General features: G+C 52.1%; 9 protein-coding genes across 9 annotated transcripts; 4 read left to right on the forward strand and 5 right to left on the reverse strand.

Moving 5' to 3' along the window:
* Positions 1 to 516: 516 nt before the first annotated feature.
* On the reverse strand, positions 517 to 1,639 carry COCSADRAFT_265866 (uncharacterized protein). The gene has a single exon (XM_007707581.1). It carries the CDS (start codon positions 1,358 to 1,360, stop codon positions 950 to 952), a length of 411 nt encoding a protein of 136 aa, XP_007705771.1. The 5' UTR covers positions 1,361 to 1,639; the 3' UTR covers positions 517 to 949.
* Positions 1,640 to 3,038: 1,399 nt separating this feature from the next.
* Positions 3,039 to 3,923, forward strand: COCSADRAFT_103595 (uncharacterized protein; the record flags this gene model as incomplete). The annotated part of the gene is made up of 2 exons (XM_007707582.1): positions 3,039 to 3,081; positions 3,133 to 3,923. 2 exons carry the CDS (start codon positions 3,039 to 3,041, stop codon positions 3,921 to 3,923), a joined length of 834 nt encoding a protein of 277 aa, XP_007705772.1.
* Positions 3,924 to 4,483: 560 nt separating this feature from the next.
* Positions 4,484 to 9,588, reverse strand: COCSADRAFT_185747 (uncharacterized protein; the record flags this gene model as incomplete). The annotated part of the gene is made up of 5 exons (XM_007707583.1): positions 9,478 to 9,588; positions 9,224 to 9,413; positions 8,309 to 9,043; positions 7,989 to 8,258; positions 4,484 to 6,288 (listed from the first exon to the last, which is right to left on the reverse strand). Exons 1-5 carry the CDS (start codon positions 9,505 to 9,507, stop codon positions 4,484 to 4,486), a joined length of 3,030 nt encoding a protein of 1,009 aa, XP_007705773.1. The 5' UTR covers positions 9,508 to 9,588.
* Positions 9,589 to 9,719: 131 nt separating this feature from the next.
* Positions 9,720 to 11,295, forward strand: COCSADRAFT_41838 (uncharacterized protein). Its single transcript, XM_007707415.1, has 2 exons — positions 9,720 to 10,649; positions 10,856 to 11,295. The coding sequence occupies exons 1-2, from the start codon at positions 9,749 to 9,751 to the stop codon at positions 10,945 to 10,947; spliced, it is 993 nt and encodes a 330-aa protein (XP_007705605.1). The 5' UTR covers positions 9,720 to 9,748; the 3' UTR covers positions 10,948 to 11,295.
* Positions 11,296 to 11,987: 692 nt separating this feature from the next.
* On the reverse strand, positions 11,988 to 13,137 carry COCSADRAFT_194634 (uncharacterized protein; the record flags this gene model as incomplete). Its single annotated transcript, XM_007707584.1, has 3 exons — positions 11,988 to 12,405; positions 12,452 to 12,506; positions 12,801 to 13,137. The coding sequence occupies 3 exons, from the start codon at positions 13,135 to 13,137 to the stop codon at positions 11,988 to 11,990; spliced, it is 810 nt and encodes a 269-aa protein (XP_007705774.1).
* A 321-nt stretch (positions 13,138 to 13,458) lies between these two features.
* On the forward strand, positions 13,459 to 14,253 carry COCSADRAFT_31449 (uncharacterized protein; the record flags this gene model as incomplete). The annotated part of the gene is made up of 3 exons (XM_007707352.1): positions 13,459 to 13,725; positions 13,824 to 14,060; positions 14,086 to 14,253. The coding sequence occupies 3 exons, from the start codon at positions 13,459 to 13,461 to the stop codon at positions 14,251 to 14,253; spliced, it is 672 nt and encodes a 223-aa protein (XP_007705542.1).
* Positions 14,254 to 15,237: 984 nt separating this feature from the next.
* Positions 15,238 to 16,519, forward strand: COCSADRAFT_103432 (uncharacterized protein; the record flags this gene model as incomplete). The annotated part of the gene is made up of 3 exons (XM_007707585.1): positions 15,238 to 16,057; positions 16,109 to 16,381; positions 16,434 to 16,519. The coding sequence occupies 3 exons, from the start codon at positions 15,238 to 15,240 to the stop codon at positions 16,517 to 16,519; spliced, it is 1,179 nt and encodes a 392-aa protein (XP_007705775.1).
* A 4,139-nt stretch (positions 16,520 to 20,658) lies between these two features.
* On the reverse strand, positions 20,659 to 22,083 carry COCSADRAFT_41841 (uncharacterized protein). The gene has a single exon (XM_007707416.1). The coding sequence runs from the start codon at positions 21,836 to 21,838 to the stop codon at positions 20,993 to 20,995; it is 846 nt and encodes a 281-aa protein (XP_007705606.1). The 5' UTR covers positions 21,839 to 22,083; the 3' UTR covers positions 20,659 to 20,992.
* A 539-nt stretch (positions 22,084 to 22,622) lies between these two features.
* Positions 22,623 to 24,121, reverse strand: COCSADRAFT_185751 (uncharacterized protein). The gene is made up of 2 exons (XM_007707586.1): positions 23,802 to 24,121; positions 22,623 to 23,749 (listed from the first exon to the last, which is right to left on the reverse strand). Exons 1-2 carry the CDS (start codon positions 24,032 to 24,034, stop codon positions 22,789 to 22,791), a joined length of 1,194 nt encoding a protein of 397 aa, XP_007705776.1. The 5' UTR covers positions 24,035 to 24,121; the 3' UTR covers positions 22,623 to 22,788.
* Positions 24,122 to 24,896: the final 775 nt, after the last annotated feature.

A 24,896-nucleotide genomic window follows, 5' to 3' on the forward strand; every position in this document is an offset into this window, starting at 1 on the left:
AGATGAGAGAGAAGAACACACAAAACGACAACCCCCATTATCCAGTTTCCCCATGATTCGTTGACCAGAAATAACACATGGCTTTCCCCCTTTTCCTTCCATCTTTTCTTTCCTCCTCGAAGCAGCGACGCTCAAGCTCAATGCATGTGCAACCCGCGAGCTGGTGGACTCGAGCGGGATGTCAGACACCAGAACGTGCATCGAGCTGCTTTTTCTTCCTTCATTCCTTTCCTTCATGTCCCCCTCTTTCATGTCCACCGCGCATGCGCAAATAGACGGAGTCCTAGGGCTGAGCAATAGTTGAACCAATCCCGACTTTTTTTGGCACTCGGGAAACCACAACCCTTGATGAAAGAGTTGAAAAATCCCATAGTAAGTGTGCTCTTTGTCTGGGATCTGCTACGAGTCCGTGCCCAGATGGTATCCCACGCCTCCGCCCTGGTCTAATCCCGAATCATGGGGGTTATATTCTGATTAGGCGAGATTAAAAAAAATTCTGAGTTGTTGAAAACTTGGATGTCGTTTAAAGTATATGTGTGTGGTGCTTGTGCCAAACAGCGAAGCGAAAAAAAAACATAGTCGGTCGACTCAGGGGACAAAGAATCCTTAACGCTTGATCCCTAAAGCGGATAGTAAAAGCAGTGGAGTCGTGTTGTCGGCGAGAGGTGGTTTATTGGGAACACGCATTAAGGGGGATGCGGGTCGTGCCACGAGGGTCTAGACACATACACAAAGAGACGACGTGTATGTATGTGTACAGGCGTAGTAACAACGAGGTGGTGCTCACACCGCCTCTGCCACCCCCACCCCCTGCGACCAGCCCATAAAAAAAGTGGGGTCGGGGAAGTGGCCATGCCATGCGATGCACGAGAGTGGAGCAAAAAAGGTCGTGGAATGCAGGTTCAAACCGCCCCGGGGGCTTCTATGGTCGTTGTCCTTCTGTTTTTGTTCAAGGGTCCTCGTAGTCGTAGAAGCCGTCGAAGAGATCCGTGACGACTTTGAGCATGGGTTCCATCAGACACCGCTCATCCTCCGGTAAGCCACCAAAGATGCGGAGTCGCTGCGTCTCTAGCTCTAGCTCTTGCTCCTGCTCCCGCTGGATTCGCAGGCGCATCTGCCATGCTGTGTACGTCTGCTGCCAGTGGTTTGCTGGCACGTTGGCAAGCGGGCAACCAGAGGGCTGGAAGCAAGAGCTTGTTGGCGAGAGAGTTGAAGAGGCGGTGCTGACAGACTCGCTCCGGATGTGGATTGGTGTTGTATTAATGTTCAGGTTGTTGTTGGCATTAGGATTATTGTTGTTGTTGTTATTGCGGTTCCTGGGACGGCTTCTGGTTCGCTTTCTGTTGTGACGTTTGCCCATATCTTCTTCTTCTTCTTTTTTTTGGTTCTTTTGTTGGCGGTTTGTAGTGTAGAATAGGGTAGGTGTGGTAGATGATGCTGAGATTGCGTAGAGTAGAGTAGAGTAGTTGTTGTTGTTGTAGTAGCAGTAAGGGGAGAGAGAGGCGGGGCGAAAAGCCGCAAAGGCGGCTAATAATCTCAGTAGAGACCGGCATAGAAGCAGGATGGTGTGCAAGACTTATATACACTGGCCATGATCACCTCATTCATGCAGGTACCCTACCCAGTCAGCCATGGCCGGGAGTAGTAGGCTGCAGGGTGACTCAGAGCCGCGCAGTGGTGTGACGGGGATCAGGAAGATGCTACCAGCCAGCGAATGGCGGCCCGCTGTCACTGGCGGGCCATCGCGTCATTGGTCAGCTGCCGCAGCCGAAGATCGGGCTTTGCAGGAGTCATGCCTGGTCCTGGGCCTGCACAACTCAGCGTTGTAAGGCTCTTCACCTCCTTCTTGCCCAAACAACTCATCACCAATCTCCCGAATGTGGTCTCCGTTTTTGCTTCTTCGCCTCAGGCCGCCGTGGCAAAAGGGCGAACATCTCTGTCTGCCTGCCTCAGCCTCCGAGACACTGCCCGCCCAAAAAACCGGTTTCGCTTGCGGCTGCGCAGTCACATAATACACCCGCGAACTCATGACTGCAACAAAGCACCACATGACAGGAATAGCATCTCTTCAACACCGCCATGTGCCTGGCCAGCCCTGGCCATGACCACCCCCCGGATAGAAGGCGGTAGAAAATCTCAACATCCGCGCTCTGGCCGCCATGGGGTCGACCCCCGACGGGTAGGCGGCCTGCGTGGGCTGCCACATCACGATGTCGACCGCCATGTCACGCTGCCCCCCATGCTAGAACACAGGAACCGTTCCAAGGATCTTGACACCTAGCCTTCAACACAAACACCCGGGGTGCTCACTTTTGTCCTGAGCCATCACTACGTCATGGATCCATTTTCCAAGTCAGCCAGCCTTGCGCTCCTGACAGAGTGCACCTCATGCGCCAGAAAGAAAAAAAATAGTAGGTATCAGGTCGAAGCTACGCTGCCTAGTCGCTGCCCTGTCGCTGCCAGCAGTATCATGCAAATGGCAGATCATGCTAGCCCTTTTGGTCCGATTGGGGACGCGTCGGCCCGCCTAAGGCAATTGTAGATTCAGATATGCTCCCAATCACGTGCTCATCACAAGTATACCCACCAGATCTTATATTTTTGTAAAGACAAAATCAGCAATAGTCAAATTCAGGCATATTCCTGGTCTAAGTAGTCGCCCTGTTCATGTAAGACTATGTCGGAGTTCTCTGCATCTGTTTTTGCCGACATGCCGTCTGACCTACGGCTCTCCATGGACACCCCGATCCCAACATAGCACTAGCTAAACAGATGTCCACCACTCGAAACAGTCAAAAATTCTAAAAACGCGTAATCTTAGTCTTGATTCGCTTCCACTTATGTCACTTTTGTCTGTTTCGGGTCTGCTGCGACGGTTTGGGCGGACTTGGCCTGCACCGCCGATAGTTGCTGCACCATCAGCTCAGCTGTAAGCGTTGGGATGGGTAAATAATAAGTAGCCCATGTTTCCTTCTATCGGCTGCGCAAGACTATTTGGTCATATTCATGCTACTCAGTTCAACGTGGCGCCTCCCATCATGACTTTCTCAACAAGAACCCTTCTACTTAGCTTAGGTGCGTGTGTAGGTAGATCGATCTTCAATCCCTGGGCTGATTTGATACTAGCAATAGCCACCACCATTGTGTCCGCCCAATTCGGCCCTGGCCCTGGCGATAGATGGAGCCCTGGATCGAGTGATGAATGGAGCTCTGGGACATATGGAGGCGAGGGTGATGACGCCAGTAGCGACTACGCTACACAATATGGCAGTGATGGTGCAAATGGCGGTTTCGCAGACGCGGATTCAGAATCGCGCCGCAAACTCATCGCAGCACATGGTGTCCTCGCTGCCCTCGCCTTTGTCCTCTTCTTCCCCCTCGGCTCGATCCTCATCCGCCTAGGCACTTTCCGTGGCCTCTGGATCGTACATGGCCTGTTCCAACTCTTCGCGTACACCGTCTACCTCGCTGCCTTTGGCATCGGTGTGTGGATGATCAATGACATGCCCGTGAGTCTATTGGACAACTACCACCCCATTATCGGCATCATCGTCTTCGTCATGCTCTTCTTCCAGCCCATCCTTGGCTTCATCCACCACCTCCAGTATAAAAAGTATACCCGACGGACAGTGTGGTCGCATTGCCATCTCTGGCTAGGACGCATACTCATCACGCTCGGCATGATCAATGGTGGCCTTGGTCTCTTGCTTGCCTCTGGTGCGCCCGCGTTTACGGGTATTGCTGCTAGCCGCGGCCAGATGATTGCATATGGCGTTGCTGCAGGCATGATGTGGGTCCTGTGGGTTGTCTCGGCTGTGTATGGAGAGAGGAGGAGTGCATTATCGAGAAAGGCGGCGCTGAATAAAGAGGTGGGAGTTGCGGAGCAGCCTAGACATGTTCCTAGTAAGGGAGCTTATGCCTAAGTTGATTACGATACTCAGTCATGCTGTCTTCTTTTTACTAAGACGGCAAAGGATATTACGTTGATGTCTAGATTTTTTACGATTACGACTCCTTACGGTATAACTGCCTCTTAGCTTTGTATGCAATAACGATTGTTTGGTTGATTCTCTATGAAAGTCTTCATGGTACTTGACTAAACATGCAACTGTGATCTCTACGCGCAAGAACATTTACAGAGCTATAGAAAACGACATCAACAACATGGCATTCGTAACCACCATGACAGCCAATTCCCCAGACTCGAAACCTTCTCATCCCTCATGACACAACATATCTACAGTACCTACGCACCAGCCAAATCAATGCGAACCCCAAGTTCAATAAAAAACCATCAGTCTCGAATGCAAAATTGACAAAAAAATCTCTCGATGAAGCCAAAGCTCAAATCACCACCCATCCATCTATGCAACGCCCACTCCAATCATGCCTTTCACCAAAAAAAAACACCCTATGCTGCACCATCTATCCCCATTTTACCTCCCTCCCTCCCTCCTTACTTACCTACCCATCCGCCTAACCCTCAAAACCAATAACTCTCACCAGACCGACTAACTTCAAACAAACACCCCAGCCCCTTCCCCTGCTCCTGCAACGCCACCTCCCCTTGCCTCAACTCACTCAGAATCTGGTCGCCCACGAGCGGTCCATCTGCAAAAGTATCTTTAACATGTATAATGATGACCTTGAGGCCCTTGAGCGGCGAGTCAAACGCCGCGGAGAGCATGACGCGGCTGTGTTCGGCAGAGACGTTTGAGAGGTTCAGGGCAGCGGGGGCAGATGGGTGTGAAGAGGCGTGAGGACGAGCAGTAGCATTGGTTTCGTTACTAATATTGCCGTTGTGGTCTGGTGCGAAGGCTGCAGGATTCGGGGTGTGCGTTCCCGTATCGCCTCTTGAGGCGGGGAAGTCTGATAGCGCTTCGTCGTCCGTCTGAGGGTTGCTTGCTGAGATGGGGGAATCGATGCCTTTGCCAACGCCCATGTAGTTGATTCTGGGTTTGCGCGGGTCTGGGGAAGCGAGGCTGTCGAGCTGCAATGGTCCGCTTGCTCGTTTTCGCTTCTTCTTCTTCATGCGTAGCTCTTCTTTGCCTCTTTCGTGCGCTCTTTTCTTTTCTCGTACCATCTCGGCGAGGACACTGAGCTCTTCTAGCAAATGGCGAGGCGCCAGATGCCCGAAGAGGACTGCGTCGGCTCGTGCGTTGGTATATGAGACTTCAATGAAAATTCCCTTCAAGATGCCCGCGGCTATCTTAGGAGCGGCTTCGCTCCATATTTGAGCGTTACGTGGGGTGAGAGATAAAGAGTCTGGCTCTACATCGCCAAAAATGAGAATCTCACGTTTGGGCGTTGTAAGTGTAGATTCTGCACGGATGAAGTAAGCTGTTGAATCAATCACACATTCGTCTCTGATTGACTGCTGTGGTTGCGCGACCGTCATGCCACTGGCTCGTCGGCTTAGTTCGGTACCTCCGTTAAGACTTGGTGTGCCTGGAGCACTGTGCATTGCACCAGGTATGCTCATAGAACGGCCGTCATGCCCATCTACTTGCTGACTACCCGGTATCTCCAGGAGGTTGATACTTGAACCGCGATGTACATGGCCCGATCCTTGCATGCAGTGTCCATGACTTACTTTGAACCCTTTGACACCGAGGCCATCGCAAACTTCAATATAGCCTCTTGAACTTCCTTCACCTAGTGCAATGTTCCCACCCTCTGCAAGCCTTTGGAAAGTCACAAGGCCGACCCCACCATCTTCGTCTGTGAGATTGGGCCAAATAATGTTGTTGAAGATATGGGTTTTGATAGCGTTGACTGTAAAGGGCAATGCAGCTAAACGCTTTGGTCGCGACGTATTGTGGAAAGCTGCTGTGTTTATGACAAAGCCGGAGAGATGGTCTAAATGTGGATGCGTAATGAGGTATGTTGATACATGCTCTCTCATAATGTGCAGCGCATTCGCCCTGGCACTCTGGCAAGGAAATGGCAGTCCAGCAAAAGCACCTTTCTCTAGTGTCGTGATAGTAACCGACATCTCACTCTCGGACATGGGTGTATGGACGTCGGATTCATCGTCCGAAGGCGTAACATGGGTCGTGCCCGGAGATGGAGAATCGGTCTGATCAGCAGTAGCGGCACCATTACTGTTTCGAGAGTTTTGTAGATGCGGGTCTGGGTCAGAGACGAGCGGAAAGTCTTTCGCTAAAATGTTGGTGATAGATGCGAGATGAGACCCTGCATCTACAGCAATGACCGAGTTTTTCGCCCAGTTTGTGGCTGTTGAACGTACAAGGAAACCGGTGACATTGTCTTCGCTTGGTCCGCCGCCTGAGCCCTGTCGATGTCAGTCTTGGTCTGGACGAAACGCTCCTATAGTGAGTGCTGTCTTTTCGTGAACCCAAACCCCAAACCGGAAGCACGGTGCGGATACACCAGGAACCACGGATATTTCCTGAACTGACTCACCAAACAGATTACCTGAATCGCAGGTTCATTAGAGTGTCCGGAAGACCTCCGAACCACTCTTCCATCATCTTCTCTCATACCCACAGTGATGACGCGTCTCTCGCAACCTTCTCCGTCCTCTTTCTCAGTAAAAAGAGTGTGCCGTCTAGATTTCGTAGCTCTTACACGGCTGTTAATCCCAAACCTCGGCTTCAAGCTGCCCACACGGTCGACCTTCCTCTTAATGCTCTAGCTCCGATAGGTGAACGGTAGCGTTTCAACCAAGAAACAAGATGACGACCGAAGATTTTGTTGGAGTCGCTTCAGATTCCTGTGACGTGTTTTCGATAAGTTGCGGGTGGTTCTGTTTGTGCACGCAGGTGCAAATAATTACGTTTTTTCTCTCTTCTCGTTGCGATTGTGGTCGACTTATTGGGGCGCAGCAGCAACCCTTGAAGCCCGGAGTCTGGGTCCTGATCGCGGCGCTTTATCGCGCAATTCTGTGACAATTGTTGCACTGTGTGGATGACCGGCCGCACGAGTCACTAGTAGCTGGTGCAGGGAGGGGAAGTCTGACAACAGCTCTCACACAGCCTATCTTCCCAACAGCCGGATTGTACCTTCACCCTTGTCCCTGTAGTTTTAGTAGCTGCCGTCAAACACGCCTAGCTCTTTTCTCAAGGGGGATCCTGCGGGTGAAAATGGACAAGTTGAAGAACGACTGGCCGGGTGAAGGTTGCCAGCTCAGGCGCAACAGGGAGTGGGGATGACCAAAACCACAACAGTCTTGGGATGCCCTGCGATGTGGTCTAGTGATCACCGACCAAGCCGTGTTTATCGCCGCGAAAAGGACCGCAGGTGCTATAGAGGACTGGGTAACGACAACGCGTCGCTCTCAAGATTAGCCGTCGTGTAAGTATGTAGATAGCGCAAGATGTGAGCGCAGCGATTGTCGGCAGTACGAAGTAGGTGTCATGGTCCTCGGACTTGAAAGCGGACTCGAAGGCACAAAGACATGCATGTGTCTATGCGCCTGCGCCGTTCTTTCCAGCCTTCCTTTGGCGGTTGGCCCGGGTTATTCGCTCCTTGTTCGCCCTCAACCAATCGCTCGCGGTCCTAAGCCAAGCCACAGAAGCTGGCCCCGCCCTTGTCGAGCCCAGATCTGGGGATGTGAACGCCTGAAAGATCTAGGCGTGGTGACCGAACGTAAGATACACATCATGTTTAGCGATTGTCGTCTCGATGCAAGGTGAGACATGTCAAGGAATTTAAGTGGAGAATTCTCCAGGTCCAGCCAGGATGTCATCAGCAATAATGACTAGGGAACCACTTTCACAATGCACATCACGTGACGAAGGGCCAATGTTTGTGTTGGGTATCATGAACTTTCTTTGTGCAGCATTTTTTTTCAGCCTCTTCCGGGCCGTGGCAGTAGTGCTGATCTACCAAGGGCTGCCCAGCATGATCTCATGAATCCTCATCCGTCATCCCATCTATACCCATGCCAGGTTCGTAAATCATCCGCATCATAAATCAAAGCAAAACTTCACAAAGAGAGCGAAGCATTTACTTGAAGACCTTACCGTCGGCCCACTCCATGGTCTTGCCGTTGACAGTGATGGGCTTGTCCCATGCCCACTGGTCATTGACGAACTCACGGTCTTCCTCCTTGGTGGGGTCGAGCTTGGTGAACTCGTAGCTCTCGAAGTCGGGAGCGACGTCGAAAGCGGGGAGAGCCTCCTGACCACGGACAAGGAAGGCTCCTGTGACAACAGAGTCGTTGGACTGACCGTATACAGAGCAAGCTCCGAAGAGGTACTTGCGGCTGGCCTCAAGGCGAGCGAAGAAACCACCTGTGCAGCATTAGCATTGGTGCAAAGATGAAATAGACAGATACACTTACCAATCAAGTTGGAGGTCATGAAGGTGAGGGTCAGCTCATCGTTGTATTTGTAGTCGACCTTGTACAGGGAGTACTCCTCAAAGTTGGCGTTCTCCCAGAACCAGGGGAGGGCAACCTCGCGGGTCTCCTCGTTGGAGTACTTGCGCTTCCAGTCATCAAGGACAAACGTGGGCCTTGGAAGAGCCTCAAGAGGGTGCTTGGCCTTGGGCTTAGGGGCCTCCTCCTCCTCCTCAGGCTCTTCAGCCTTGGGCTTGGGGGCGGCCTTGGGCTGCTCCTTCTTCTTCTCGCCACCCTCCTTCTTGGGCGCGACGTTCTTCAAGGCCTCAGTGATGAACTCGAGCTTGGGGGCAACAGCTGAGTAGCTGGCCTGGTTGTAGACGGTCTCGTACCAACGGGTGACGTTGGGGTTGGAGTCACGCCACTGCTTGTCAAAGAAGAACTGGAAGCCACGGGCAATAATGCTAGTGGCAAAAATATCGGCAAGAGTCAGACGCTCACCGACAAGGTAGGTGTGTGTAAGAAGGTGCTCCTCGATGACGTGGATGGCCCTGAGGGCAGCCTTCTGGGAGTCCTCGACGTTCTTCTTGTTGTAAGGGTCGCGGCCGAGGATAGGGCGGAACCAGCCGCCGAGAGGAGAGAGGACCTCGCTGTTGGCAAAAGACATCCATCGTAGGATCGTGGCGTAGTCCTGCTTGGTCTTACCAAGAAGGCTGGTCTTCTCGTTCTGCGAAGCAACTGCGGGACGTCAGCTTTGAGTCACCACCAAGACAAGAAGCAGTCAAATAGAAACAGAGTTGCAAGCGTAAATCAGAATAGTAAAGTTTTCAACAATAGTTTTCAGACAGGGATAACTGAATGATAAACATTCCACATCATGTTGTGCAGATAGGGGCAGACAAGCGGGGTAGCACTTACGGTAGACAGCGATGGCGATGCACTCGGTGAGGACAAAGCCGTCAGCGCCCTCGAAGGTGGGAACCTTGCCGAGCTTGTTGATCTTCAGATAGTCGGTAGAGACACCCTTTGCAGGCTCGGTGTCGACAAACTCAATGTCGAGGCCATTCTCCTTTGCGACGGCCAGGAGAGAGGTCGTGCGTGGGTTGCCCTGTCGAAGTCGTGTTAGCACTTGTTGCGACGCATTCTAGTGCCGCAGCTGATAAAACACGTACCGAGTAGCTGTAGAGCTTTCCGAAAGACATGATTGCAGACTTGACCGTGGTTGAGCAAAACAATCAGTGTGAAGAAGCGGATGTGGAAGAAAAAAAAAGGCTGGTTGAAATGAGCGCGGGGCTATGGCCCTCGCAGAAATCTGTGTCTGTGCACAGACGGTAATTTTAGTTCGCCCGTCTTGGCGTTTTTGCACGCGGTTCGGTCGACGTTCAACCACTGGCAGTTTTTTGACGAGACAACCGTGGTGCGTGCGTATATGCCAGACACACAATGGCAAGCAGAGAGCTTTCACGGAGCATATGGAGGGCATTCGACGCCCTAGGAAGCCGTCCGCTACCCCAATGCCAGCGGGCGATTCGACCAGCTCAACGGAGCCTTCACCCTCAGATACGGCGATGCATCTCGACAACAGCTGCAAGGCACGCAGAGGTTACAGAAGACGAGCTACGGGAACCATTCAAGGCAGCGCCTGAGTTCGACTTCGATGGAATCAAGGGCAGTGGCGAAGAAGGAGAAAAGAAGAATATATTACGAACGCTACGTGTTGTCCCTGCATCGCCATCCTACTTCAGCGCGAAGCCCACATTCACCGACGACTTTCTCTCGCTATCCGCTCTTCTTCGCAAGGTCGCCACTCTCCCTACTATACCACCTGCAGAGGCCCCAAAGGTGGCGTGGAAGACAATTGAGCAATATCGCATCATGACCAACGAGCCGGTAAAAACGGCGCGATATCATAGGATGCTCCAGATTCTAAGAAAGTTGAACTGCATTCACCCCTCGCTCATGCCGGAGGAGGTTCTGCAAGCTATGCAGAGGTACAAGAAGCCAGTCCAGCCTGGAGACATCAAGCCGAAGCCTGGTGTCATTGACGAGCTTGGACGTGCAAAAGGCGTCGGGCGGAGGAAGACATCATCTGCGGTTGCATGGCTTGTGGAGGGTGAAGGTGAGGTACTGGTCAATGGCAAATCCCTCTCTCAATTCTTTGGACGGCTACATCATCGGGAGAGCGCGGTGTGGGCGCTCAAGGCTACCCAGCGCCTGGACAAGTACAATGTATTTGCACTAGTACAAGGTGGTGGTCTGACTGGCCAGGCGGAGGCAATGACTCTGGCAGTAGCAAAATCATTGTTGGTCCATGAGCCCGCATTAAAGCCAGCACTTCGAAGAGGTAAGTTGTTCTTTCTTTTCCTGGTCAAAGCCCAGGTGTCTTCATGACGGCAATGCTTTTCCAGTGGCTCTACGGATATGGCCAATGCAGGCACTGTGCCTGGCGCACGGTTGCGGTTATGCCCTACAGTCTCGAAAGAAGCCCCTGAACACCTCCAATTTGTTTTCTATGCGCTTTCCAAACATGATTGCTGATTGCTTTTCTAGCTGGCACCATAACGCGCGACCCAAGGAAGGTGGAGAGGAAGAAGCCGGGTCATGTCAAAGCACGCAAGATGCCTACCTGGGTCAAGCGATGAAGAATATACTTTGCACACACCATCTCTGTGTCACTGAGTGCGGGCTTGGTAGCATTGTCGAATATATCATCAATCTCGAGCACAGCCACGTGTGATGACCGCATTTTTCAAATACATGGGTAGCGGCGATTCCCAAGAATTACGTGTATCCTTTACCACTGTGCGCATTGACGATACTATCTATTAAATGCGCTGGGCTCAAAGAAAAATATAATGGCTTCAACGGCGTCGCGTACAAGTCGGACTAGTATGTCTGGAGGTGTAACGGATAGGGCATAAGCAAGCACTTTGTGGCTAATGCGCCGTTTATCTCGTCATGGTACACCTGCCGGGCCATCCCTCCATTCCCGCTCAGTAAACTTTTTGAGTATTAGGGTTGTAACGCTTTGGGGTTTGACGTGTGGTTAATCCCGAACTTAATGCGTCGTTTTACTTACAGACCGAGTATCAGCTTGTGCAGGCATGTGGGATCAACCCTGTCAATGTGGTAGTGGCTGCATGCTATTGGCTTGTCGGTCCGTCCCTGACAGTCTTTGACAACTGTCTCTTCAGCAATAATCCTTGGGTAGGATTACATTGTCGCATAGATTGACTACGTTACTGTAAGCACACGGCTTTGTTGATGACATGGCCGGCGCAAACGTCGGATTCGCTTCCCCGAGACATTGATCGACTTTGAAAAAATAAAATGAAGGATTGGCCAAAAAGAGAGTAACCTATGAGGGCGAAGCACATAAGCAGGGCACTGTTGGGGATAGGTCACTCTATTGCCGGTGGTATTTATAACCAGCGCAACGGTGCAGTGTTTTGGTAACTTGATGCGAGATGGTGACGTTTCTGACTCGTCTGTTTTGAACTCAGCAGCAAGGCGACCAATTAGGCAGTGTCTCAAACGGTGGTGCCAAGCATGCACTCGCATGGACGTCTCGGTTGGTCCGGAACATATGTATTTACGTACGTACTCATTGCGCGGAAGATGGGGAGTGGGAAGGTGCTAATAGTGGATAGAAAGACATGCATTCCGAGATGAACACTGGGATCTAGAAGGGGCGGGGGACAGGCTGGTAGTTGGCGGCGGGGGCTTCCTGGTCAGCGGTTTGGCCGCCGCTAGAGGAGCGTATGGAAGAAAGATGTAGTGTGTACTTGGATATGTAAGCAGAGGTAATGGCGATCCTGTTAATTGCGCATTGTCTTGGTGGTAGGTAGCGGTGACATGAATCAGGCGGGGGAAGGGTACGGGGGTCCTGTATTTGGAAGGGAGCAAAAGGTTCTCGAAGCATGTTCAAGGCCCTGTAGTGCTTTGCCATGTTAGGAAGAGCATTGGTGTAGTGTAGGCTGAGGCGGCAGCTGGGGCCACTTGATGATCGCCAGCCGTACCGAAATGACGCACTCGCATGGCCTGTGAGGACAGGCAAGGCGTCAATTGGACCACTTTGGTTTCGGTAGGCGACACCGGAGCTGCAGAGGCATGGTGTGCACCGCAAGCTTACTTGTCGGTACTTACAAGGCCGGCGGCGGCGGCTGACGGGGCTCACGTGGAAGGAGATTGATGATACTAACTAGAGAATGTATCGTGACCTGTTAGGCACCGTGCGCAGAGGCGTGTGGCGCGACAAGCGGTGGATTCCTGGTGTCATTTGCAGGGCGAGGCGGGCTTTTTTAGCTCCAAATAAACGGTGCAGCTTATTATTAGTGCTAGTGTGGGCAGCTCTGCCGGGCTGGGAACACGACGGAGAGTTCGCGGCAGCAGCCACTGAGGTTACTCGGCAGCATAGTCCGAAATGGCGCTAGGCAGGCTCGGGGCCAGGCCCAGGCGTTGGAGGTTAAGATTTGAGGAGGAGGATGGCGCGTACATATGCAGCACAAGAGGGAGGGGGGCATGGCGAGGGCAGACGAGGGCGGAGAGGCAGAAGGAGGAACATGTTTCGACGGGGCGCAGTGGTTGACGAGGGCAGGATCGACGAGTGAGGCTAGGGCGCAGAAGAATGGGACTGGGACTGGGACTGGGACGAGGAGCATCACAAGACAGGATCGACCACAGGCGAGCACATCCCTGCGCCTCGGCGGGAACTTGCAGCATGGCAGAGATGAGAGGTTGGCGGATCGAGAGTCGAGTCCGAGATAGCCCCTAAACCTTTTGTCATCCTCACGCTCATGCGCCCGCGCCCTCGCTCCAGCAATCCAGCACATGGTCTGCTGCTGCTGCTGCTGTTGCTGCTGCCGCCATGCACGCCGTCACGAAGACATGCTTGAGGCCGGCAAAGTTCGATGTTTGTTTGATGATTTGGCAGCAGTAGGCGACATGCAGGCGCGCTTCAGCAGGCGAGAGCTCCATGCTCGCATGCTCCATGCTCTTATGGACGTATGAAACAAGAGCGCGACGGGGCTCGGAAAAGCGCTGTTGAAGGTTAGCGGTTGCTCCCACGGCGCGCACTGCGGGCAAATGCTGTGCGGCGCGTTGTCACTGTTGCGCGCCAAGCCCAGCCTGGTGAAGGGGAAAAGTTGCTCGACATGCAAGCCTGCGACATTTGGCCGCCGTGGGCCCGCCCGACGAGTTCTGCTCCTCTGGCTCGCCATGTTGCGGACGAGGGCGCAACAGCAGGCCAGACGGCCCTAAGACAAGACAAGTGCTGCTGCTGCTGCTGCTGGCCCTGGGCTCGTGCAGACGTCGTCCGGCGGTGCAGCGCAGCCAGAAACACGACAATGCCCTGCAGCATGGCTGCACAGGCGCCTGCAGATCCACCATGGGCGATCCGTAACTATGGTGGACAGGACAGGGTATCTGCAGCCCCACCCTGACCAGATCGGAAATCGGATACTTCGCATGGTCGCTGACACTGCCAGCCCACCGCCCACACATGTCTGCTACTCGTCAGCACGCCCTCGTCCAGCCTGCAGCAGCCACACCCACTGCTCAGGCACCCACCATTGTTTTGCCCTCTAGTTTCAACACCCTGGCAGAGCCCATCTCCAGCCTGCGCCGGCGTGGCTTGGGCAACTCTTCCTTTTGGCCCTCACCCGCCTTGATGCCCTCCCAATGTAGCCCTAGTCATCTTGCACCATCCCAATCCCCTCCCGTCAATCTCCCTCCCCAGCCAGGTCGACAACTCTGTGTGTGTGTGTGCGTGCTTGCTACAGCCAGAGACTAGCATCGCCGACCAAAACAACACTCCCACTCCCACCCCCCTCCCCACCCACTACGCCCTCGCAAGGACCTCTTCCGGTAGCCACTCTAGGGCTCCCGTAAACCTGCCTCAAGCCTCTGCCCGTCGTCGTGACGCTCCACGCCCGCACGGGCGCCAGTGATCCTCGACTCTCTTTTCTAATAAAACCCGTCCGGTCTGTCTCTACCCGCACCGCCCTGGTGCTCTTCTCGACTGTAAACTGTCCGTCTGTCGCACTTCCAGCCTGGCCTCGGACCGACGGCTTCGTTCGTCTCTCTGCATGTACTCCTTCTTGCCCAGTGCGCGCCCTCCAAGACACTACCCACGCTGAACAACGTCAGTGTGCGTTTAGGCCGTTAAGCTACCGCAACGCAGACGTTTGATTGTTTGAGACGATCTCCCTGGACCGGCCGCTGCGAAGTCCGACTCGTTGGAACACTCATCGCATTGCAAGGACTACCCTCCAAACTTCTCACGCATAAGCCTCGCCTCACCACCAGCCCGCTTGAGACAGGGTCCTCCACGCTCGACTCCACCGGACAATTTCGCTGTCGGCAACTAGCTAAGTCTCTAGTCGGTCCACTCGACGCACATATTTTCTCCAGCATTTCCACTTCGGGTCCGGTCCCTGGAGCATTGCATTTGCCCTCATCCTCGTCCCACTCCCCAAAGCGAGGATATCCTGGTTACCGCCGAGGCTCTTGCGCGAGCCTCCTCAGCTGCATCATCGGGCTCCATTGGCCTAGTAGTCGACGTGTCAAGGCCGTGTTTATATCCATACCATCTGGTCCTTCAACCCATTTGGTCTACCAATTTTGGACGTCGTACATTTACCAACATCCGACCCGCATCCTCCCCCTCTCTTTCCGGCCCATTCGCACGCGCACACTTTCCCAAACGACGCGCCTCTTCCATCTGATCTGACCTGCGCACTCCCTCTCTATCACTGTCACCCTCACCTACGCCTCGTCCCCCGCCTCGTCTCCACTTGTTGCGCCCATCATCTTCGTCTAATCTTGCTCAAGCCTGCAAGCTGGCCAATTACGCGACGCCGCCAGTCTCGCCCTCGGCGTACCGGGCTCTCGAATCGCCCTTCGGTCTGCAAATGAAAGGCGGGCTGGTTGGGATGGACAATGACCGCCGGCCACGGCATACTCCCTCAGGTTACGCAAGCCAGCAAGGCACGCTCCTTCCACCACAGGCCTCCTATCCAGTGGTAAGCGCACCCGATCGCTTCAGGCAGCCGCCTCTGACAGCGCCTGCCCCACCTACCTCCCTCCCCTCTTCCGGATCTCGCGCCAGTCCTCAGGGTTACGGTTACGCTTACGGTGAAAGCGCACAGTTTGGCTCATCAGTCCAGCCCTCCAACGTTTCATATAGTGCCCAAGACTATGGCACCGACCAGCAGCAGCAGGCACAGCGTACTCCCCAACAATACTCGCCCTACGGCCAGAACATCATGTACGGCGCGCAGGCTTCCGCCACGGGCTCGTCGCAGTATGAGCCTGTGGAACAATACCAGCAAAATAGGGACTCGGCTATACAGGTCCTCAGCACCGGCTTTGGCGTTGCACAACAGCAATACTATGAAGGCGGGCCCACGAGCGCACCTGCTGCTACCATTGCCTCTCAGAGCGTCCCCTCACAATATCCCTCTCTCGCATATACAGCATCCCAAACACAGGTCGGACGAGAAGCCCTTGCTCCCGCCTACTCTGCTGCCGGCATGACGGACCCCAACCAAGCAACCTCGCAACCGGGCTATCCGCAGGCCAGTTATAGCGAGTCGCAATCTGGCAGTGGCAACGACTACGACGACTTTTACAGGACTTACCAGAGTGAGCTCAAGAAGACATTTGAGCATGTGCGTGACAGCCGGCTCAGTGAGGCCGGCACCATGCTGTTTAGAATGTCGGACTGGCTCTTGCACTTTGCAGAGACTTTGGGTAAGTTCCTCCATCTGTGTCGAGTAGAGCGAGCAGCTGAATTGACTGTAGCAGGCCTTGTGCGCGACGATGAAACCTACTACCAACAGCGCTTGCAGCTATGGGAAGAGTTCAACACGTGCTGGCTCTCGACCCTCCAGAAGCAAAAGGCCATGACTCAGGAAATGATCAACACAGGCCAGCGCCCGCAGGCCCCAAAGTCGCTTATTGACTATGACTTTCTGGAGAAGATGGGCACGCAGCTCGTCAAGAACTGTGATAGTATGGAAAAGCACGGTCTGGTCGACTACCAGATGGGTGTATGGGAGGAGGAGATTGTAGCAAGTGAGTATAGTGCCATTGTTGATCATGGCGCTTGTTGCTAATTTTTGCGCAGTGTTGACATCTTGCATGGACCTCCTTGAGGAAGTCGGCGCAGGCCCTTCAGCACAACGACCCACATCTACAGCACGCCGGCGATGATAACAGCAAGCTCTGGTAACGACAGTTGTGTTGGGGGCTTCCTATTGTGCGGCATCCGCCGACCGTTTCCGGCAATGCGTTGGCGCACATAGCGCCGGTAACCTCCAAACTCGCACTGAGTGCGCGACCGTGATCACAATACGCAAATGACGTGGCCTGCTTTTTTCTTACCTGTACATATACCGGTCATGGCGCAGTCCATGGGATTGTTTTTCTTTTCACCAAGTCTATAAAAGGCAATGGGGCATGAGGTGTTCAGGGCAGAAGGCGGTCTGCATCCATTTTCCTTTGGTCAAAAATAGCGCCATGTGCGGTCATGTTCTTTGTAGCGTTTCTCTCTCTCTTTTTGACGTCGTGTCAGATATTACTGCATTTTCTTTTGTCGCCAGCTCTTTTGGCTTTCACTATTTTCTTGGGTCGTGCATTTTTGGGGAAAGCGGGGGGGGGGGAGAGTCAGGGTACGAACGCAATTGTAACGCACGGTTCATGTTGACGACATGTGTTGGATGCACAGATGTTTTGGAACATGGTTGCTTTGGGGCTGGCATCGTAATGTTGGGTACGCATGGTCCGGCGCAGGCGCTGGAAGGTCTTGATGGGGAACGCGACGAAGCATGGGTTGATGAGGTGGACGAAGTGAAGCGCCGGAGTGACGAGTCCATGTGGATCCCACCGGACCGCGCTTACCTGAAAACAAGATGCAGCAAAGGGACGGTCAAGGATTTGGAATAGTCGAACGCCGCCAGACAAATCCTGTTGTGGGTGTTGGGCGACAATAGACTCTTCTGTCTTGGGCCTGAGAGATGCTAGCGCAGCAAACGACACCTCGTCACCACAAACCCAAAGGGCGATGCACTGCCAACGACGTGGTTGGGCAGCAACTGTACTTTAGATTTGCTTTGGTAATACTTAGAACGATACAGCTACATTGCAAGCCCGCCTGCTGTGAGTGCAAGTCAAAGTGATGTGAGGCTACCGAAGGATGAAATCATGTGGGGACGATCAAGTTGTAGTGCCATGTGCATGTGTGTAGTACTAGTAGTAGTAGAATGGCATCAGCCCATTTTTGCCACTCTCGTCTTCTGGGGTTGCATTGGTGCGCTCCGCGGGGATAGCAAAGCCAGCCCACCATGCAGATTGGATTGCAGCCTTGTGTATTGATAGGTGCAGCCAGCATGATCGTCTATCTATGCCCTACACTACGACAGGATCGTGTTCAGTCTGTGCAGCGACTTGGCGACGCGGCACGGTCACGACTCGGGCTTGGAGTAGGAGTTAGCAGTGAGCCACATGAACAGAAAGCCAGATCGAGAAGCGCCACAATCACGGGCAGCAGAAGAAGCAGCTGTCGTTGTTCGCATAAGACGGTCGAGGTCCCGCCCCTTGCAGCACATCCCCAAGGCCCATGTTGGATGCTATTGGACCCGGTCGGCGATCATACAAGATCGGATCACGGGCGCAGTATCGCCAATAGCTTGCTGGGACCACCGCGGCGTCCAGGACCTGTGTCGGTTCCACCACTAATGTCCATCAGGAAGAATCCTTCGTGTCGACTCCATGTAGGTGCAGGCCTGGTGAAGCACGCCCGTGGCTGTCACGGTCGGCACTCATCCGGTCATACTGCCCTGCCCCGCTTCCTTCAATACTCTGACCCTGGCAACTCCAATGCTCCAGGGCCCCTCAGATCTGCCATGTACCAGGGCCCCGTCAGCCTCGTATTGTGGGCTGAAGTCATGACTTGCTCTCTTTGATTGCCAGCATCCTTCCTTATGCAGCAGCCCGGTCGCCGCCACCAATCGATTGCAGACCCTGTTGGCAGGAGACGATCGGCTCGTCTCCTCCGTCCTGGGTGCTCATCCCATCAGCCCTCAATTGCGCACCAGTCCCGACAGGATAGCGGACAAATGCATGGGAAATGATACCCCTACATCGCGATACAACAGGCTAGCGTCATTTCCATAATCCATCTCTCTCGCCCAAGCAACTTGGTTCGCCTGAACTCCAGCTCCCCCAGAATAGATCTTCACTGGGGGAACATCCAAGCTCCAGTGTATACGGTCCGCCCGGCGATTGGCTCGGTACACCTCTGCTCAAACTGCTACCTTGCACACTGACGTGATAGGACAGGCGCCCACCATGAACTGTGGGCCCTTGCACAATCTCAGCCCGACATGTCACTACGACTGCCCACTCACAGTTACCACATCACACCGAACCAGGATATCGGTACCCAGTCGGCAGTCTTGCTTTATGCTGCGAGAACGCCCATCGCTTCGTCTAAATTACATGGCTCTACCTTTTGATGTATGCCTCATTTTTGTCGCCACACAAGTACTCCAACGCAACGTGCCGGATTACCGTTGGCTGGAAAACACCGCGTGCATTTCAAGTAGCTCGCGGTATTGTACACATTGTGCCATCGACACATAACCAAGGATGGCTTGGATATCGACACGCATTGCACGCGTAAGCAGTGTAGTGGCTGGCACATGACCGCGGCAGCCATCAGCCCCAGACGCAGCTGATACTGTACCCGGCGCTCCAGAGAAGAGCACGCGTGCATCACAAGCCCGTGTCGTATACCTGTTCTGCCAATTACGTCACGATATGGATATATTCTACTCCACATCTTCCGTAATTCGCCTATCAAAGCCGGTTGCCAGTCGCGGATTACGCTGTCATTGAAACCTTAGCCTCCCAACCAAGCCTTGTTTTTCGTTCCTTGGTCTTTCAGGGGCGGCTCAGAATACTAACCATAAGCTTCTGCTAAAGAACAAGAGAACAAATATAGTAACAAAGCGGATATCGAGCGGGAAGGTAGCCCTTGTGGCAACAATCACCGAAGCTTCAACAAAGCCTTTTCTTGAAAGAGCATTACATGCTGGGCCTCATAGCCACGAGAAGGTCATCTCAAAATAGCATCAAAACGGAAGAAAGTGGCCAAATTAAAGTATCTTGCTCAATCTCTTGGAATACTTTCTCAGCTTCTTGCGCTACGTTACTTGAAAAGGATCTATACCAAGCAAAGAAAAAAAGACAACGTATTCCTAGCACTGTTGTCCTTCTCATGCTAGAGAGAATAATCTCTTGCGACATCACCTCTCTGCTAAGAATCCGCATGTCGCAATCACAGTCACGATACTTCGAAGTTAAGCTTAGTAAAGAGTACACTGGCGCTAAAGCTGCATCGGACTAGGCTAGTTCTATCTACGTGCTGAACCATATATGGTTCTACTATCTGAAGCCATGATCGCACTCGAAGATCCGTCGTAATTCAGTTCATATTGCTCCTTCCATATCCAGCTATAAATTTCCACCAAAACAATACGACGAGCAATACATATGCGTATACTGAGATTTTACTTAATAAGAAGATGTGCATGAGCGTACAGCAGTAGCATCGCTAGGAAAGGACTTGCGCCCATTGATACATATAACAGCTGCTCAAATTGCAGGGCTGTTGTAACGAGATCACAAATGAGCAAAGCAGGCAGTGCTTCACCATTACAAGTTCCGGACTTCTGCGTCCGCATGTTCTAAGCAAAGTTTGCGATCAGATGACAAGCCTATACAATACAAGACGGCTGTACCCTTTTGATTTATAAATTGTGATCTCACTGAGCACATGCATGTAGTTATATGTGAAAGCAAACAAAAATTTACATTACATGTCGCGAGACTGACTCCAACATGCATATCTAATCTTTTGCAATAATCATTCCCTAAGAAATGTTCGTAGTACTGCACAACATACCACAATGACATCAAACCCCCAAACCCCCAACTCCTACTAAGAGATATACCAAAGAAAACTACATTGTGTCGTTCATGCCAATTTTTGACCCCCAAAAAAGGATATGAAATCATTAACTCGTCTTACGCATGACATCGCGTTACCAAAATATTCTTACCACTCACTCCTCTTGCATTGCCTCCCCAACCGCCTCCGCCCCCACCTATTCATTTTCTATGCACAAAAGTTTTCTGGGGTTCATGTAGGCCTAGGGCAGTCCGTTTACAGAAAGGGAAAAACAAAATATCCGGTGAGAGAAAGAGAAAGTCAAGAGGCGTAACGCAGCTTTGCATACCCGACGTGCGTTGGCCTAGACCCTCCAATCCCCATGCAGACAAAAGGTAAACCCCCCCCCCGTTGGTTCAAAATGCAGTGTGCCGAGCCAAGTGCCGATTACCGTTGGCGGGAGCGGACACGTGCATCACATGATGTTCTTTTTTTCAGCTTTGTAGAAGAAATCTTGGGACCGAAAGCGTTTTTAATAGTGGGTCTGGGTCCTCGGGCGGTGAGAGGGTATGCATGATACACGCGTAATCGAGAGGGAGGGGGAAGGGCGTGTAAACACATGCTTCGCTGTATATGCATTGTGGTGAGTTACATAAGCCATCGTGATGCGTGAGTCTCTCATACGTGGGTGAAGTTGGAAGAAAGTGAAGAAAGACCTTCAGTGGACGTTCTTTTCATTTTCTCACATCATTGACAATTGACTCCTTGACGTACCAGACATGCCGTCCGCTTCCGACAAGTCTTCCTTCAATACGCGGGAGGTTGTTCTCACCCACATCCCTCTTTTGCTCCACCACTTTGTCCGTCCACTCGAGCCACGCTTTGTCTTTCAAGCACGCGCCCCAAGCTAGACTCTTGCTCGTGAACAAGCCGATGCAAAACGCTGTATTGGGGCTTTCATGAAGTGCCAAGTAGACAGTGACCTCGCTTCTCTTCGGCATGTTAAGATCCTGGTGGCTGTCGAATCGCGGAACTGGTTGGCTGAGCGGATGCGGGATATCAAGGCGCATGTGCTGTCCGTCTTTCTTGGATGTTTCGCCCGGCACAGTGGCAGTCACCCCGGTGGATTGCAGCGGGTGCGAAACGATTTTGATGCGGCCTGTTGGACTGAGATATTCTGAGCCGTCTAGTAGCCCCTCTCTTGAAAATGAGTACGCGCCGTGCTGGAATGCGCCCGCTGTGACTGTATCGATGCTTGAAAACACTCCGAGGAACTGGCATGGTTGTGTGTTGTACGGATACGGATCGTATTCCAGGACAAAGAGATTGGGCAAGGGCTGCGCCAGGCTCATCATGGACTGCGGTCTACTTTTCTGGAGCCGACTGCGCGATCTGTCCTGTCTTTGATGCAGCGACTGTACTGTCGGCGGCTTATGCAGTTTCCCATACTTTTGCTTTCGCTCCGTGACCGTATCGCTCATTGATCGTCTTCGCTTCCCCTTTGTCTCAGCTCTTTCTTCGTATTTGCTGCGCATATAATTGCAAATCGCCCCCAATTCTCGAAACTCAAAGTGGCCCATTGTTCAAAGAGCGGCGTGCGCAACCCGCAAAGTTGGAAGTGAGTGAGTGCCCGGGTCAGCCAGTTTTCGGCAAAAGCGAGTGTTGTGGTTTGATAGGGGTGCTGATAAGACAAGGGGGGCAATACGACCACGACGACAGGTAAAGACAGAGAGAGCGACGACGGATTTGGTAGAAAACTGCTAGAACCGAGCGAAATTTTAGCTCATGTATCCATTTGGGCCAATTCGATTGATGCGACGGCACGTTTCACTGTGCGACAGTTGTCGCAGGCATGCATATGGGGGTTGCGTTGGCAAGGTAATCATCATTGGTACTTGGTACGTCATTAGGGGCCGACACAGCCACCCGGCTAGCCACTTGCAGACATTTTAACAGACCTCCTTACTCCGGTCCCAGACTCCATCTCCTTGTACCAAATCCTACCGACCCCATTCTGGCCATTCGAAGGATTCCGGCAGTTAATTCAACCGGACTCGGCATGACGGTCGGGAGATTCGGACATGTACTTGTATGTTGTATACACAGCTCTTAGGAAAAGTGGCGATGAACGGTGCACGCATGATACATGCTACGCGCATCGCTGCTTTTTTTCATTGATTTCTCAACACAGACTAAAAATGGTTCTTTTCTTTTTGTTACCTACACGTCTTACACACAGGTCTTGCGTGTCTCAACATATTCCCCAATTGAGCCTATCACACTTGTGTGAGCACAACCCTCTGGCACCAGCGTGAGAGCCAGACAGTCGTGGTGGGTTTCCTCATCACCGCCTTTTCATGTGCATGGTATTGTATAATGTTATTCTTGAGACTGACTCTAGATGACAACAGACTTGTGTAAAGCGAACGTAATTCTTGAACAATCATTACATGGTGAAGCCTACTGCAGTAGTCGCTGATTGTTGCGTAAACTTCCTCTTAGCTTCTGCATTAGCTCTAGAACCTCCCTTTTACTGCCATGCAATCTTGGCCCACTCCTCCACATCTGCCCAAAGCACCTCTGGCCTCTCCAATGCCGCGAAATGTCCACCCTTCTCATGTGCCCTGAAGAAAACGACCTTCGCTGTTTTCTCTGCCCAAGCCTTTGGAATCGGCGAAAGCTCATACGGAAACCAGCTGTAACCTGTAGGCTTATCGACATACAACGTCGTCCTGTTATCTCTATATGTGTAGATGGATGTTGGATAGCAGCCAGTCAACCAGTATAGCGTGATATCCGCCAGGATGGTATTGAGAGACGGTCTCGTAGAAGGGTCGGACCACGCGAGGAACTTCTCTCCAATCCAAGCTAGTTGAGCAATAGGTGAACTGGATAGTACCAGGCCAATAGTAGAGGGCTTCGTCTCATGTTCCTTGGCATACGCGTGTCCTACAGCTATGAATGCGTCGCCTCTCTCGATACCCACTTTCTCCGCACTACTGATCTCGTCGCTGGGCGAAGAGTAGTCCTTGATGTCCTTAGTGAGCATAAAGTTCAAGTGCATACCCTTGCATTCAGGGTACGTTGCAGCAATTTGTCGCGAGAATATACTGCCAATATCGCCGCCCTGTACGAGATAGCCTGATTTTCCGAATCCCAGTGAGAGCATGAGCTTATGCATGATGCGCGAAGTATCGGCAGCTTTCCAATCCTTGTCTACCGGTGGGTCGGAAGAAAGAGCAAAGCCGGGGAGAGAGGGCACGATGATGTGATATGGCAGAGTGTCTTGCGTGTACTTTCCACGCAACAGGTCCATCATTGGTACGAATTCGAGGAAAGAGCCGGGCCACCCGTGAAAGAAGGCAATGGGGATAGCATTAGGGTTGGTAGAGAAGAGAGCGACAAAGTGAATATCGTACTTGCTACCATCATCGTCGTTGATGGTGGTTTTGAAGTTAGGGAAAGAATTGATGATGCTTTCCTCTTTGCGCCTAGCAAAGTTCAGTTAGAAGAGCAGCCTAGGCACTTGACAAAAAGACATACCAGTCAAATTTCTCGAGCCACTCCTTCTTCGCATCAATTATCCACTTTCGACTTATTCCAAACCTGCCATATCCACCTTCATCCTGCTTATTCTCATACGTCTCTTTCGCAATTGGACTGAGCTTGAGCAACGTCTTGAATTCTTGCAGCTTCTCTTCCTCAATATGCAGCTCAAACGGTGTTATTTGTTGAGCATCCTTGAGTACAATGCCGAAAGGCTTAGATGGTGCCATTGTTTCTGTGAGTACTAGGCGTTGTCACAAGCTATTTCGATAGGCTTTAAGAGATTTAGTTCAATTGAAGAGAGTGAGCTTGGAGAGTCTTTATCTCGGTGATGAGGTTGTGTATGTAATCAACTGGGCTTACAAATGCCCCTCTTCCGTATTAGGCAAACCCGGAAAATCGATGCAACCACATACGTAAGTAGTTACCGTACGCTAACAGTAGGTCATCAGCAATACGAAGATTTATCTACAACAACTCCCAAAAATCGTACAAGCGCAGCAAGACAAGCTCCCATGATATAATATTCAATTAATGCTTCTAGATATTGGAGAAGGTTGTGGTTGTGCTCTACTTTCATGCTTCGGCATCGAGGTTGTAGAACCTTCATTTTCCGGTTCTCCAGATTATTGGAGAAACATACTAATGCATTATTAATACAGCAAAAAGTGCACGTCAGAGGCGCATTTCAGATTGAGACGTTTGTTTTACACAATTTTTTCGTCTAAGAGCACCGCATACACGCCGAAAAGTAGTCCTTGTACTTACAAACCCCCAACATATAACATTTGTTGTGCCCCACAGCTAAGTAGTTCCTTGCTGATCACGTATTCCACATGACTCAGTTCCTATCACAAATGCAATCCCTGTAAATAAGGAAACTATGATTTCACGACAATTCGTTATGTGTGCATTAATTTTCCTCTAGGCGCATTTTCAAATGGATACTGAGACAGGCTGTTCGCGAGTTCTCGAAATAGCAGAACAAGTTGGGATACCCAAGTATGCCCGAGCACGGTGACTGATCGAGTTCCAGATAGATGTGGGGAAATGACAGGGAAGCTGCTAGATCTAGTGGTAGGGATGTCCAGA

The sequence above is a fragment of the Bipolaris sorokiniana genome, assembly GCF_000338995.1.
Source record: "Bipolaris sorokiniana ND90Pr unplaced genomic scaffold COCSAscaffold_19, whole genome shotgun sequence".
Lineage (NCBI taxonomy): Eukaryota > Fungi > Ascomycota > Dothideomycetes > Pleosporales > Pleosporaceae > Bipolaris > Bipolaris sorokiniana.

Coding starts and splice junctions, on each gene's coding strand:
- COCSADRAFT_41841 (XM_007707416.1), bottom strand. CDS start 21,838: ATGGGCCACTTTGAGTTTCGAGAATTGGGGGCGATTTGCAATTATATG.
- COCSADRAFT_265866 (XM_007707581.1), bottom strand. CDS start 1,360: ATGGGCAAACGTCACAACAGAAAGCGAACCAGAAGCCGTCCCAGGAAC.
- COCSADRAFT_185751 (XM_007707586.1), bottom strand. CDS start 24,034: ATGGCACCATCTAAGCCTTTCGGCATTGTACTCAAGGATGCTCAACAA. Junction 23,750..23,801: donor TGGCTCGAGAAATTTGACTG/GTATGTCTTTTT, acceptor GAACTTTGCTAG/GCGCAAAGAGGAAAGCATCA.
- COCSADRAFT_41838 (XM_007707415.1), top strand. CDS start 9,749: ATGGCAAGCAGAGAGCTTTCACGGAGCATATGGAGGGCATTCGACGCC. Junction 10,650..10,855: donor AAAGCCAGCACTTCGAAGAG/GTAAGTTGTTCT, acceptor TTGCTTTTCTAG/CTGGCACCATAACGCGCGAC.